The sequence below is a fragment of the Castanea sativa genome, chromosome 9 (assembly GCF_040712315.1).
Source record: "Castanea sativa cultivar Marrone di Chiusa Pesio chromosome 9, ASM4071231v1".
Classification (NCBI taxonomy): Eukaryota; Viridiplantae; Streptophyta; class Magnoliopsida; order Fagales; family Fagaceae; genus Castanea; species Castanea sativa.
Window position 1 is genome coordinate 36,810,917 of NC_134021.1, and position 16,915 is coordinate 36,827,831.

The 16,915-nt window shown below is 28.0% G+C and overlaps 1 protein-coding gene across 1 annotated transcript; it reads left to right on the forward strand.

Annotated features, from left to right (window-relative positions):
• The first annotated feature begins 181 nt into the window (after positions 1 to 181).
• Positions 182 to 16,105, forward strand: LOC142609149 (serine carboxypeptidase-like 45). Its single transcript, XM_075780767.1, has 6 exons — positions 182 to 431; positions 601 to 708; positions 1,004 to 1,099; positions 14,894 to 14,993; positions 15,757 to 15,874; positions 15,956 to 16,105. Exons 1-6 carry the CDS (start codon positions 182 to 184, stop codon positions 16,103 to 16,105), a joined length of 822 nt encoding a protein of 273 aa, XP_075636882.1.
• The last annotated feature ends 810 nt before the right edge of the window (positions 16,106 to 16,915 follow it).

The window sequence follows — 16,915 nt, forward strand, 5'->3', positions numbered from 1 at the left end:
TTGAGTTTAACAAAGCCTAAACCATATTTGTTAATTTAATCATTTACACGAGTATTTTAAACTTTTTTCCACATAATGAGACACCACCCCTAACTCTATAAATAAGGACCATCACGTTCTTCTATCACAAGATTCACAACACAAAGAGCTCTTGTTCTCACTCTCTTCTTCGAGGTCAATCATGCAGTCTCAGCAGCAATGGATGGTCATGGGCATAATATGTGCATCTTTGGTGCAGATTTTTATGGCTGTGGAGTCTTTTCCCATAGCTGATAGAATCACAAGTCTGCCAGGGCAACCACAATTTAATTTCCAACAATTTTCCGGCTACGTCACTGTGGATGAAAAGCAACAGAGATCTCTTTTTTACTACTTTGTTGAAGCTCAAACTCAGCCTGCTTCAAAGCCCCTTGTTCTCAGGCTGGATGGAGGTAAAACTCTCTGGCTGAAACTCAACCTGCTCATAAGAACTCTTAAGTTGCTTTTTATTTCCTAAATGTATTAATGCACACTATAATTCTTTAGTTTGATTTATGAAATTATAATAGACATGTAACTTCTTTTTGATGTGCAAATACGTTTGCCTTTTGTTTGATGTAGGGCCTGGTTGTTCATCCATTGGAGCAGGAGCTTTCGTTGAGCATGGCCCCTTTAGACCTAATGGAGACTCAGGCAATCTAGTAAAGAAGGAGTATAGCTGGAATAGAGGTCTGCTAATATCCAATTTTTATCTTTTTCTTATATTATTAAAAAATATTTTAACCACGTATATATAGACACACATATTTATACATACACATTTAATTTTGGATAAAATTGCCTACCATAACCTTTCTCAAACTTAACAAAAACAAGAGTTTTGTGCACTAATTACGACTTTGTCTGAAAGGGGCATATTATCAATTTTTAAGATTTGTTTATTTTATCTATTGTGGATGATTGAAAAATGGAATTTAAGTGAGCCATTATTAAATTCTTTAGTTTCTCTTTGTTACATTTACAGAAGCAAATATATTGTACTTGGAGTCACCAGCAGAAGTTGGTTTCTCTTACTCTGCTAATGCATCATTTTACACCAATGTGAATGATACGATAATAGGTTTTTATTCTTTGGCCTTCTTCTTATTATGATCATATGTACGAATCAGTCAATTTCTACTTAATGAATTTGTTTCAACTAATTTTACAATATATATTATTCATAGTGAATAATACTACATGCTTGCAAATAGTTTGCGAACATATATACATTACTACTAAAGATTTTAAAGGTAAATTAAAGATATAACAACTGTGAGTTGATGTTAAAGATGAACAAAAAGCAATTTACATTCATTATCTGCACAACTTACATTACATTCAAATATGCCGTTACCCTTTATTATAATTATCAAATTCTATAGACTTTGGGCTGTTGTTTCTATAAATATAATTGTTCTTTTTATGAACGAAGGTTAAGGATTTAGAAGTTGCCATTTTCTTTTTATATGGGAAACAATCCAGAAAAAATAAAAAGCTTAAAAAAAAACACAACAACAACAACTAAAAACACCTAGCCATAAAATTTTAGTAATATTTAATCAGATGATTAGTATGAGTTGTGTATATAATACCAAAGATATTTGATATTTGATTGATGTAATAACATTTTCCTAGAAAATTTTTAGTGCACATTTTCCCCCAATTAATAACTTGTCACAATTTTTTTTTTCTTCACAATGGAATAGACTGTTTTGTATAAAAAAAAAATACATTTATAAGAGATACTTATTATTCTACTAATAACTATGTTAGTATATTGTTAAATTTAATTCAATAGCACAACCGCGTATATTAAGCATGATGGTCACTCCACATGTATTACTGTCCGTTGGGTTTGGGGGCAAAGGTTGGTGTTTGTGTCTCCAAGAAGGAGTATTACACACATACATTTAGACTATGCTTAAGTAGAATTGTACCTCAGAATTTTAAAAAAATTCTTTGAAAACACAATTATGAAATATATAATGATACAAATTAAATTATAGTAAATTCCAATTAAGAACTTCTATAATAATCTAACTTCAATTTTAATATAAATAAAAAACTATAAAAGAGGGCTAATCTTTTTTTGAATTTTCCTTGATTTCATAATATTGTACTAAACTTATTCCTCCCTTTTTGTTTTACACATAATTATTCTAGTGTAAACTATATAATTAACTGCACGTTTAAATTTTGTTATATATTGAAAACCTCATTATAATACTTTCCTATTATATTTTCTTTTAATGATATATGTGATAATTTTATACACAAAGGCAACCAAAATAAATATTATTACATTAACAATTGTCATAATTGCTAAGTTTTATATTTGGACAAAACATTAATGAGTGAATCAAATCTTACAATACTTTATGGCAAATATCAACGGTCGAAAAAATGATCAAAAAAAAAAAAATCTATTCTTGCCATATATTCAACTAATGTCCCCATATCCTTCTAAAAAAAAAAAAAAAAAAAAATCAATGTCCCCATATATTTAAGAGTAGCCATTCACTACCGAATTGCACATTGTCTCACCTCTCGTTTATCGGCAAGATTCATCAAGACACCTAAATCATGAGAACTTTCTCTACCTATATCCTTTGTTTGCTTGTCCTTTTCATTTTCATTGGTAAGCACAACATTCAAATCCTCATGGTCTTCTGCTTTTCTAGTTTACATCTAGTTCAAATATTTTCTTTTACTTCAAGATTGACCGACATAACTCATTATCTTTTTAATTTTAACGGACACAGTATGTCCTTAATCATTCTCATCTTTTGTTCCTCTGTATAATTGTGGCCATAAGTAAACTATTATGTACTTATTGTTCCTCTTATAAATATGTACTTATTGTTTCTCTTATAATTCTGACATCGTATGTACTTATTGTTCATCTTATAAATATTTGAAATTATTTTTTTATTCGAGGCGAAACACCTATTTAGTACTTATATATTGTCTATATATTTTTTTGGTCCTCAAGTTTTCATAATGTTCATTTTGTTTCTTATTTCTTAGTAATTGATAGGAGATATGTTTTCCAGTCTATAGATTTGTATCTTTTATAGAAATAGAGACATGGTCTACTAAAATGTGAAACCACAAAAATAAAAACTCCAAAAGCCATTTTTAGGAGTTAATAAAATCCTTTAACGGAAAAAGAAAAACTTGATTTCTGTTATGCTATATTATTTGACAACAAAACAAATAATTCAAGCGTGTACGATTATGTGAATTATGTTCTAATTAAATTCTATTCAATCTTGATCATAGGCAACAATCCCGTGGTGGTGGATGCTAAACAATGCAAGGTGCTTCAATTCGTTTTCAGTCCTGGATCAGATTGTTTGCCCAGAGACTGCAACGCAGAATGCATAACAAAGGTCGGACCTGGATCTACTGGACTATGCAACGCATCTATATTTTGCACTTGTTTCAAGCCTTGCTAAGTCGTTTCTATTTATTTAGCAGAGCTGTAATATTTATTTCTGAGAGTAAACGATTATGTAATGCAAAAAATAAATCAATGTTTGGATTTGTGCCCTCAAATCCCATTGTTTGACATTAACGAATAAAAATAAATTAATTTTTATATGTGGGATTACTTTAAAATGAATAGTTGGACATTATCTTATAGTGCATGAGATGAATAGTATTTGAATTAGGAACAAGGATGTAATGTGGGTGCCAAAGATCAAAATCACCGGTTCTTCCTCAACTAAAAAACCTTAATTCATTGTCAATGAATAATTTGGGAAATTCGCTTGTAAACACTGTAACTTATCGACTAAAAATTTAATCTTAATCATGTGTTGGCGTACATTCAACGTAAAAGACATATAGTATACGATCGTTATTTATAATATTAAGAGCTATTATATCAATACGATAACTCACGACTTCTATTTTCGTAGAATCTCAATCTTGAGGGAGTCGTAATCACTATCACAAAATGTTTTTTTTTTTTGACATATCAGGCGTAAGATCTCATTAATTGTCAAAATAACTATGTGTTGGAAATCATAAGTAGTGAGGCGGAAACATATATTCTCAAAGGGAAATCGATTACATATTTCTCAAGATATAAGCATTCCCTTGAGAAAGTAGACTTAATCCTTCAACCACTAGGTATAATTGCATGAAGAAACAAAGAATGTCGAAATTTCTAGGAAAATAAATATTTTATTTTGGGAGAATACTTTCAATAAAATCTTACAATTAAAAACTATATATTTCCTAATTATAATACAAATTAAAACAAAAAAAAATATTTCTATTGTTGATATATAATTGATACTTCTCGATATTTTAAACACAAGTATTCAAGTTCAAATCCAACATCATCTGATCTAATAGTTAATGATTGTTTGGATAAAAAAAATACACACACACACACACACACTTGTATACACACAACTTATTTGTCGAAATATCTATTTCTTTCTTGAAAGAACAATTTAGCTTCCAATATAATTATCAAATTCTATAGACTTTGGGCTGTTGTTTCTAAAACTAAAATTGTTCTTTTTATGAACGAAGGTTAAGAATTTAGAAGTTGCCTTTTTCTTTTTATATGGGAAACAATCCCGAAAAAATAAAAAGCTTAAAAAAAAAACACAACAACAACAACTAAAAACACCTAGCAATCAAATTTTAGAAATATTTAATCAGATGATTAGTATGAGTTGTGTATATAGTACCAAAGATATTTGATATTTGATTGATGTAATAACATTTTCCTAGAAAAATTTTAGTGCACATTATCCCCCAATTAATAACTTTTCACAATTTTTTTTTTCACAATGGAATTGACTGTTTTGTATATATAAAAAAAAACATTTATAAGAGATACTTATTATTCTACTAATAACTACGTTAGTATATTGTTAAATTTAATTCAATAGCACAACCGCGTGCTTTAAGCATGATGGTCACTCCACATGTATTACTGTCCGTTGGGTTTGGGGGCAAAGGTTGGTGTTTGTGTCTCCAAGAGGGAGTATTACACACATACACTTAGACTATGCTTAAGTAGAATTGTACCCCAGAATTTTAAAAAAATTCTTTGAAAACACAAATATGAAATATATAATGATACAAATTAAATTATAGTAAATTCCAATTAAGAACTTCTATAATAATCTAACTTCATTTTTAAGATAAATAAAAAACTATAAAAGAAGGCTAATCTTTTTTTGAATTTTCCTTGATTTCGTAATATTGTACTAAACTTATTCCTCCCTTTCTGTTTTACACATAATTATTCTAGTGTAAACTATATAATTAACTGCATGTTTAAATTTTGTTATATATTGAAAACCTCATTATAATATTTTCCTATTATATTTTCTTTTAATGATATATGTGATAATTTTATATACAAACGCAACAACAATAAATATTATTACACTAACAATTGTCATAATTGCTAGGTTTTATATTTGGACAAAACATTAATGAGTGAATCAAATCTTACAATACTTTATGGCAAATATCACCAGTCGAAAAAATGATAAAAAAAAATCTATTCTTGCCATATATTCAACTAATGTCCCCATATCCTTCTCAAAAAAAAAAAAAAATAATAATAATAAATCAATGTCCCCATATATTTAAGAGTAGTCATTCACTACCCAATTGCACATTGTCTCACATCTCGTTTATTGGCAAGATTCATCAAGACACCTAAATCATGAGAACTTTCTCTACCTATATCCTTTGTTTGCTTGTCCTTTTCATTTTCGTTGGTAAGCACAACATTCAAATCCTCATGGTCCTCTGCTTTTCTAGTTTACATCTAGTTCAAATATTTTCTCTTACTTCAAGATTGACCGACATAACTCATTATCTTTTTAATTTTAACGGACATAGTATGTCCTTAATCATTCTCATCTTTTGTTTCTTTGTATAATTGTGGCCATAAGTAAATTATTATGTACTTATTGTTCCTCTTATAAATATGTACTTATTGTTCCTCTTATAATTCTGACATCGTATGTACTTATTGTTCCTCTTATAAATATTTGAAATTATTGTTTTATTCGAGGCAAAACACCTATTTAGTACTTATATATTGTCTATATATATTTTTTTGGTCCTCAAGTTTTCATAGGGTTCATTTTGTTTCTTATATCTTAGTAATTGATAGGAGATATGTTTTCCAATCTATGGATATGCATCTTTTATAGAAATAGAGACATGGTTTACTAAAATGTGAAACCACAAAAATAAAAACTCCGAAAGCCATTTTTAGGAGTTGCTAAAATCCTTAAACGGAAAAACAAAAACTTGATTTTTGTTATGTTATATTATTTGATAACAAAACAAATAATTCAAGCGTGTACGATTATGTGAATTATGTTCTAATTAAATTCTATTCAATCTTGATCATAGGCAACAATCCCGTGGTGGTGGATGCTAAACAATGCAAGGTGCTTCAATTCGTTTTCAGTCCTGGATCAGATTGTTTGCCTAGAGACTGCAACGCAGAATGCATAACAAAGGTTGGACCTGGATCTACTGGACTATGCAACGCATCCATATTTTGCACTTGTTTCAAGCCTTGCTAAGTTGTTTCTACTTATTTAGCAAAGTTGTAATATTTATTTCTGAGAGTAAACGATTATGTAATGCAAAAAATAAATCAATGTTTGGATTTGTGCCCTCAAATCCCATTGTTTGACATTAACGAATAAAAATAAATTAATTTTTATATGTGGGATTACTTTAACATGAATATTTGGACCTTATCTTATAGTGCATGAGATGAATAGTATTTGAATTAGGAACAAGGATTTAATGTGGGTGCCAAAGATCAAAATCACCAGCTCTTCATCAACTAAAAAGCCTTAATTCATTGTCAATGAATAATTTGGGAAATTCGCTTGTAAACACTGTAACTTATCGACTAAAAATTTAATCTTAATCATGTGTTGGCGTATGTTCAACGTAAAAGACATATAGTATACGATCGCTATTTATAATATTAAGAGCTATTATTTTAATACGATAACTCACGACTTTTATTTTCGTAGAATCTCAATCTTGAGAGAGTCGTAATCACTATCACGAAATGTTTTTTTTTTTTTGTTGACATATCAGGCGTAAGATCTCATTAATTGTCAAAATAACTATGTGTTGGAAATCATAAGTAGTGAGGCAGAAACATATATTCTCAAAGGGAAATCGATTACATATTTCTCAAGATTTAAGCATTCCCTTGAGAAAATAGACTTAATCCTTCAACAACTAGGTATAATTGCATGAAGAAACAAAGAACATCGTAATTTCTAGGAAAATAAATATTTTATTTTGGGAGTATACTTTCAATAAAATCTTACAATTAAAAACTATATATTTCCTAATTATAATACAAATTAGAACAAAACAAAATATTTCTATTGTTGACATATAATTGATACTTCTTGATATTTTAAACACAAGTATTCAAGTTCAAATCCAACATCATCTGATCTAATAGTTAACAATTGTTTGGATAAAAATACACACACACGCACACACACACTTGTATACACACAACTTATTTGTTGAAATATCAATTTCTTTCTTGAAAAAACAATTTAGCTTCCAATATAATTATCAAATATAGACTTTGGGATGTTGTTTCTAAAACTAAAATTGTTCTTTTTATGAAGGAAGGTTAAGGCTTTAGAAGTTGCCATTTTCCTTTTATATGGGAAACAATCCTGAAAAAATAAAAAGCTTAAAAAAAAACACAACAACAACAACTAAAAACACCTAGGCATTAAATTTTAGAAATATTTGATCACATGATTAGTATGAGTTGTGTATTTAGTACGAAAGATATTTGATATTTGATTGATGTAATAACATTTTCCTAGAAAAATTTTAGGGCACATTTTCCCCCAATTTAAAACTTGTCACAATTTTTTTTTTCATAATGGAATAGACGGTTTTGTATATATAAAAAAAACATTTATATGAGATACCTATTATTGTACTAATAACTATGTTAGTGTATTGCTAAATTTAATTCAATAGCACAACCGTGTACTTTAAGCATGATGGTCACTCCACATGTATTACTGTCCGTTGGGTTTTGGGGCAAAGGTTGGTGTTCGTGTCTTCAAGAGGGAGTATTACACACATACACTTAGACTATGCTTAAGTAGAATTGTACCTCAGAATTTTAAAAAATTTCTTTGAAAACACAAATATGAAATATATAATGATACAAATTAAATTATAGTAAATTCCAATTAAGAACTTCTATAATAATCTAACTTCATTTTTAACATAAATAAAAAACTATAAAAGAGGGCTAATCTTTTTTTGGATTTTCCTTGATTTCGTAATATTGTACTAAACTTATTCCTCCCTTTCTGTTATACACATAATTATTCTAGTGTAAACTATATAATTAACTGCATGTTTAAATTTTGTTATATATTGAAAACCTCATTAGAATATTTTCCTATTATATTTTCTCTTAATGATATATGTGATAATTTTATATACAAATGCAACAACAATAAATATTATTACATTAACAATTGTCATAATTACTAAGTTTTATATTTGGACAAAACATTAATGAGTGAATCAAATCTTACAATACTTTATGGCAAATATCACCAGTCGAAAAAATGATAAAAAAAAATCTATTCTTGCCATATATTCAACTAATGTCCCCATATCCTTCTCAAAAAAAAAAAAAAAAAAATCAATGTCCCCATATATTTAAGAGTAGTCATTCACTACCTAATTGCACATTGTCTCACATCTCGTTTATTGGCAAGATTCATCAAGACACCTAAATCATGAGAACTTTCTCTACCTATATCCTTTGTTTGCTTGTCCTTTTCATTTTCGTTGGTAAGCACAACATTCAAATCCTCATGGTCCTTTGCTTTTCTAGTTTACATCTAGTTCAAATATTTTCTCTTACTTCAAGATTGACCGACATAACTCATTATATTTTTAATTTTAACGGACATAGTATGTCCTTAATCATTCTCATCTTTTGTTTCTCTGTATAATTGTGGCCATAAGTAAATTATTATGTACTTATTGTTCCTCTTATAAATATGTACTTATTGTTCCTCTTATAATTCTGACATCGTATGTACTTATTATTCATCTTATAAATATTTGAAATTATTTTTTTATTCGAGGCGAAACACCTATTTAGTACTTATATATTGTCTATATATTTTTTTGGTCCTCAAGTTTTCATAATGTTCATTTTGTTTCTTATTTCTTAGTAATTGATAGGAGATATGTTTTCCAGCTATAGATTTGTATCTTTTACAGAAATGGAGACATGGTCTACTAAAATGTGAAACCACAAAAATAAAAACTCCAAAAGCCATTTTTAGGAGTTAATAAAATCCTTTAACGGAAAAAGAAAAACTTGATTTCTGTTATGCTATATTATTTGATAACAAAACAAATAATTCAAGCGTGTACGATTATGTGAATTATGTTCTAATTAAATTCTATTCAATCTTGATCATAGGCAACAATCCCGTGGTGGTGGATGCTAAACAATGCAAGGTGCTTCAATTCGTTTTCAGTCCTGGATCAGATTGTTTGCCCAGAGACTGCAACGCAGAATGCATAACAAAGGTCGGACCTGGATCTACTGGACTATGCAACGCATCCATATTTTGCACTTGTTTCAAGCCTTGCTAAGTCGTTTCTATTTATTTAGCAGAGCTGTAATATTTATTTTTGAGAGTAAACGATTATGTAATGCAAAAAATAAATCAATGTTTGGATTTGTGCCCTCAAATCCCATTGTTTGACATTAACGAATAAAAATAAATTAATTTTTATATGTGGGATTACTTTAACATGAATATTTGGACATTATCTTATTGTGCATGAGATGAATAGTATTTGAATTAGGAACAAGGATGTAATGTGGGTGCCAAAGATCAAAATCACCGGTTCTTCCTCAACTAAAAAACCTTAATTCATTGTCAATGAATAATTTGGGAAATTCGCTTGTAAACACTGCAACTTATCGACTAAAAATTTAATCTTAATCATGTGTTGGCGTATGTTCAATGTAAAAGACATATAGTATATGATCGCTATTTATAATATTAAGAGCTATTATATCAATACGATAACTCACGACTTCTATTTTCGTAGAATGTCAATCTTGAGGGAGTCGTAATCACTATCACGAAATGTTTTTTTTTTTTGACATATCAGGCGTAAGATCTCATTAATTGTCAAAATAACTATGTGTTGGAAATCATAAGTAGTGAGGCAGAAACATATATTCTCAAAGGGAAATCGATTACATATTTCTCAAGATTTAAGCATTCCCTTGAGAAAGTAGACTTAATCCTTCAACTACTAGGTATAATTGCATGAAGAAACAAAGAGTGTCATAATTTCTGGGAAAATAAATATTTTATTTTGAGAGAATACATACAATAAAATCTTACAATTAAAAACTATATATTTCCTAATTATAATACAAACTAAAACAAAACAAAATAATTCAATTGTTCATATATAATTGACACTTCTAGATATTTTAAACACAAGTATTCAAATTCAAATCCAACATCATCTGATCTAATAGTTAACGATTTTTTTGATAAATAAATACACACACACACACACACATGTATACACAAAACTTATTTGTTGAAATATCTATTTATTTCTTGAAAAAACAATTTAGCTTCAAGTATAATTATTGAATTCTATAGACTTTGGGATGTTGTTTCTAAAACTAAAATTGTTCATTTTATGAACGAATGTTAAGGCTTTAGAAGTTCCCATTTTCTTTTTATATGGGAAACAATCCCGAAAAAAGAAAAGGATTAAAAAAAAAACAAAAACAGCAACAACCAAAAACCACTAGCTATCAAATTTTAGAAATATTTAATCAAATGATTAGTAGGAGTTGTGTATATAATACCAAAGATATTTGATATTTGATTGATGTGATAACATTTTCCCACCAAAACTTTATTGCACATTTTCCCCCAATTAAAGACTTGTCACAATTTTTTTTTTTTTTTAACAATGGAATAGATTGTGTTGTATAAAAAAATTACATTTATAAGAGATACCTATTATTATACTAATAACTATGACAATAAATTTAATTCAATAGCACAACCGCGTACTTTAAGCATGATGGTCACTCTACATGTATAACTATCCATTGGGTTTGGGGGCAAAGGTTGGTGTTTGTGTCTCCAAGAGGAAGCATCACACACATACACTTAGACTATGCTTAAGTAGAATTGTATCTCAGAATTTTAAAAAAAATCTTTGAAAACACAAATATAAAATATAAAATGATACAAATTAAATTATAGTTAATACCAATTAGGAACTTCTATAATAATCTAACTTCATTTTTCTTATAAAAAAAAGTATAAAACAGGGCTAATCTTTTTTTTTTTTTTCAATTTTCCTTGATTTTGTAATATTGTACAAAACTTTTTCCTGCCTTTCTATTTTACGCATAATTATTCTAGTGTAAACTGTATAATTAACTGCATGTTTAAATTTTGTTATATAATTAAAACCACATTAGAATATTTTCATATTGTATTTTCTTTTAAAGATATATGTGATAATTTTATATACAAACGCAACAACAATAAATATTATTACATTAACAATTGTCATAATTACTAAATTTTGTATTTGGACAAAAGATTAATGAGTGAATCAAATCTTACAATACTTTATGGCAAATATCACTAGTCGAAAAGATGATCAAAAAAAATTTGTTCTTGCCATTTATTCAAGTAATGTCCCCATATCCTTCTCAAAAAAAAAAAAAAAAAAAGTAATGTCCCCATATATTTTAGTGTAGTCATTCACTACCCAATTGCACATTGTCTCACTTCTCGTTTATTGGCATGATTCATCAAGTAACCTAATCATGAGAACTTTCTCTTCCTATATCCTTTGTTTGCTTGTCCTTTTCATTTTCGTTGGTAAGCACAACATTCAAATCTTCATGGTCTTCTGCTTTTCTAGTTTACATCTAGTTTAAATATTTTCTTTTACTTCAAGATTGACCGACATATCCTATTATCTTTTTAATTTAAAAGGACATCGTATGTCCTTAACGTTTCTCATCTTTTGTTCTTCTGCATAATTGTGGCTATAAGTAAAATATTATGTATTTATTGTTCCTCTTATAAATATGTACTTATTGTTCCTCTTATAATTCTGACATCGAATGTAATTATTGTTCCTCTTATAAATATTTGAAAATATTGTTTTATTCAAGACAAAACACCTATTTAGTACTTATATATTGTCTATATATTTTCTTTGGTCCTCAAGTTTTCATAACGTTCATTTTGTTTCTTATTTCTTAGTAGTTGACAAGAGATATGTTTTCCAGTTTATGGATATGCATCTTTTATAGAAATAGAGACATGGTTTACTAAAATGTGAAACCACAAAAACAAAACTCCAAATGCCATTTTTAGGAGTTGATAAAATCCTAAAACGGAAAAACAAAAAGTTGATATGTGTTATGTTATATTATCTCATAACAAACCAACTAATTCAAGCTATTACGATTATGAGAATTATGTTCTAATTAAATTCTATTCAATCTTGATAATTGGCAACAATCCCATGGTGGTGGGTGCTAAACAATGCAAGGTGGGCCAATTCGTTTTCAGTCCTAGATCGGATTGTTTGCCTAGAGACTACAACGCAGAACGCATAATAAAGTTCGGATCTGGATCTACTGGACTATTCAACGCATCCATATTTTGCACTTGTTACAAGCCTTACTATGTCGCTCCTATTTATTTAGCAGAGTTGTAATATTTATTTCTGAGAGTAAAAGATTATGTAATGCAAAAACTAAATCAATGTTTGGATTTGTGCCCTAAAATCGCATAGTTTGACATTATCTAATAAAAATTAATTAATTTTTATATGTGGGATTACTTTGACATGAATATTTGGACATTATCTTATAGTACATAAGATGAATAGTATTTGAATTAGGAACAAGGATATGATGTGGGAGCCAAAGATCAAAATCACCAATTCTTTCTCAACTAAAAAACCTTAATTCATTGTCAATGAATAATTTGGGAGATACGCCTGTAAACACTATAACTTATCAACCAAAAAATTTAATCTTAATCATGTGTTGGGGTAGGTTCAATGTAAAAGACATATAGGACATGATTGCTGTTTGTTATATTAAGAGTTGTCATGTGAATAAGATAACCCATGACTTCTATTTTTGTAGAATCTCAATCTTGAGTGAGTTGTAATCACTATCACGATTTTTTTTTTGACATATCAGGCGTAAGATCGCATTAATTGTCAAAGTAACTGTGTGTTGGAAATCATAAATAGTGAGGAGGAAACATATATTCTCAAAGAGAAATCAATTACATTTTTCTCAAGATTTTAGCATTCCCTTGAGAAAATAGACTTAATCCTTCAACTACTAGGTATAATTGCGTGAAGAACAAAAGAACATCATAATTTCTAGGAAAATAAATATTTTATTTTGAGAGAATACTTATAATAAAATCTTACAATTATAAACTATATATTTCCTAATTATAATACAAATTAAAACAAAACAAAACATTGCTATTGTTGATATATAATTGACACTTCTAGATATTTTAAACACAAGTATTCAAGTTCAAATCCAACATCATTTGATCTTACAATTAACGATTTTTTTGAAAAAATAAATACACACACACACACATGTATATACACCACTTATTTGTTGAAATATCTATTTATTTCTTGAAAAAATAATTTAGGTTCCAGTATGTTTATCGAATTCTATAGACTTTGGGATGTTGTTTCAAAATCTAAAATTGTTCATTTTATGAACGAAGGTTGAGGCTTTAGAAGTTCCCATTTTCTTTTTATATGGGAAAAAATCCCGAAAAAAGAAAAAGATTAAAAAAAAAACAATAACAACAACTAAAAACACCTAGCTATCAAATTTTAGAAATATTTAATCAAATGATTTGTACGAGTTGTGTATATAATACCAAAGATATTTGATATTTGATTGATGTAATAACATTTTCCCACAAAAACTTTAGTGCACATTTTCCCCCAATTAAAAACTGTTAACAATTTTTTTTTTAATAATTTAATAGAAAGTGTTGTATAAAAAAAATTGCATTATAAGAGATACCTATTATTATACTAATAACTATGTTAGTATATTGTTAAATTTAATTCAATAGCACAACCACATACTTTAAGCATGATGGCCATTCTACATGTATAACTGTCTGCTGGGTTTGGGGGCAAAGGCTGGTGTTTGTGTCTCCAAGAGGGAGCATCACACACATACACTTAGATTTTGCTTAAGTAGAATTGTATCTCAGAATTATAAAAAAAAAAATCTTTGAAAACATGAATATAAAATATATAATGATACAAATTAAACAATGGTAAATACCATTTTAGAACTTCTATAATAATCTAACTTCATTTTTATTTTATTATTAAAAAAAAAGTAGAAAAGAGGGCTAATCTTTTTTTGAATTTTCCTTGATTTCTTAATTTTTTACAAAACTTTTTCTTGCCTTTCTGTTTTTCGCATAATTATTCTAGTCTAAACTATATAAGTAAGTGCATGTTTAAATTTTGTTATATATTTAAAACCTCATTAGAATATTTTCATATTATATTTTCTTTTCATGATATATGTGATAATTTTATATACAAACGCAACAACAATAAATATTATTACATTAACAATTGTCATAATTACTAAATTTTATATTAGATTTTTTCTTTTCAATGCAATTATTTATGAGGATGTTTATTTAATCACTTCATACATGGACATTTTGAAACTAACACTAGTTCTGCTTTTCTGAAGCACAAGACAATCTTATATTCCTGCAAAACTGGTTGGCCAAATTTCCAGAATACCAAGACAACGATTTTTTTATCACAGGAGAGAGTTATGCAGGTAAATTCTTATTTTTTTCCTCTATTTAATGAAGACTATCTATTTATTGTAGTGCAAACAACTAGAAAGTACATTCTGGTCATGTACATGCACACGTTATTAAGGGAAACTGCAATACATGCAGAACATGAAGCATAATACAATATTATTTTGTACAAATAAAACGAAATCCTTTTTATTGATTTTTTCTAATCTTGTGACATGAGTTTTTAAAGATTTATATTTGTTCTTGTTATTATTTAAGATTTATTTTTTAATTCATTTCAAATTAAATAAGGATTTTTTTATATAATATATTTATAAATTATGATCTATTCTAATATTAAAATATTAATATTTATACATGTATATTTACTGTTTAGGCATGTATTTGATAGTTTATCTTGATTGTTATCTAATATTTAAGTACCATAACTTTACCCCTAAATAAAAATTATGGCTCTGCCATTGGATACATAATAAAAAATTGTGCACTACATGTTGTGCGTGCACTAAATCCAATGTTCCTTTTTTAATAATAATAATAATAATAATAATAATAATATTATTATTATTATTATTATTATTATTATTATAACATGTAAGACACGATTTATGAAACCATAACATGTAAGACACGATTTTTATATACAAAATATATAAATTATAAAACAAATAGATATCCCTATTGTTCATAAAAAAAATAGATACCCTTATTTAATTTCATTTGAAGAAGAGATAAAAAAAAATGTCATGGTAATAATTTATATGATTTTGATGTAATTTGACAGTGGAGATCAAGATTCAGTTATACCATTTTTCGGGACTCGAACATTGATAAATGGATTAGCAAAGGAGTTGGGACTAAATACAACTGAGTCTTACAGAGCATGGTTTGAAGGAAAGCAGGTAAATGTATTCATATTCTTTTTTGTTCAATGATTGGTGCCAAATGGTATTTTTTTTTTCTTGATTTACTATTGCTTGTAGGTTGGTGGATGGACACAAGTTTATAGTAAAACCCAGCTATCCTTTGCCTCCATAAGAGGAGCTTCCCACACAGCTCCAGCTACACAACCAGAGAGATCATTAGTGCTATTTAAGGCATTTCTTGCAGGGCTACCACTACCAATAGCATGAACACATCAAAACTATTAAAGAAATAATAATGTAATAATATTATCAATTTTAATCTTTCGGGCTTGGGAATTAACCACTCCCTGCATACCAATTATTATCTCTTTTAATAAAAGTGAGTGACTTTTATTCTAGATACAGCTTTTTTCTCACTATTTTTTTAAAAAAATAAATATATTAAATACTATTATTCGTGAGCACCCCTCGAAGCACCTCATTGACTCTCGGAACGCCGCTCTAATCTTGCCATGTGACTGATTGTGCTTGCATGTAGTATGCTACTCGTTTTAATTAGTAGAAAGCAATTTTTAGTTAAGTTTGGTCTCTTGTCAATATTTACATGTTACTCGAAGTGAAACTTGAGATGCAAAACCCAATTCGAATTAAAATATATGACTTTTAGAATGAGGGTTTGGGGTTAAAAAATGACGCAATTAATGATATTTTTTGAGGGAATGCAAGTTAACAATGACAGATGAAAAACCTATATATGTAAGTGACTGTACATGGTCACTTATATACAGTGGCAGGGCCATGAATTTTTTTAGGAGGGCCAAGTTAAATATAACAAAATTATTGAATTTAAAAAGAAATTCAAGACCCAATAGGAAATTTTATTTTATGAATTAATTTTTAACTTAATATTGTTGTGTCCTATTTTTTATTTATTTATTTATTTTTTGTGTTTGTATCAAACTCATTTATTATTTTAACCACTCAAACCAAAATATAAATGCAAACAACGGTATGTTAGCATTCTCATCAATAGTTTTAAAAAGTTTAGCATTTAACACCTAAAACCCAACTTTATAG

Coding starts and splice junctions, on each gene's coding strand:
- LOC142609149 (XM_075780767.1), top strand. CDS start 182: ATGCAGTCTCAGCAGCAATGGATGGTCATGGGCATAATATGTGCATCT. Junction 432..600: donor TGTTCTCAGGCTGGATGGAG/GTAAAACTCTCT, acceptor TGTTTGATGTAG/GGCCTGGTTGTTCATCCATT. Junction 14,994..15,756: donor GAGAGTTATGCAGGTAAATT/CTTATTTTTTTC, acceptor GTAATTTGACAG/TGGAGATCAAGATTCAGTTA.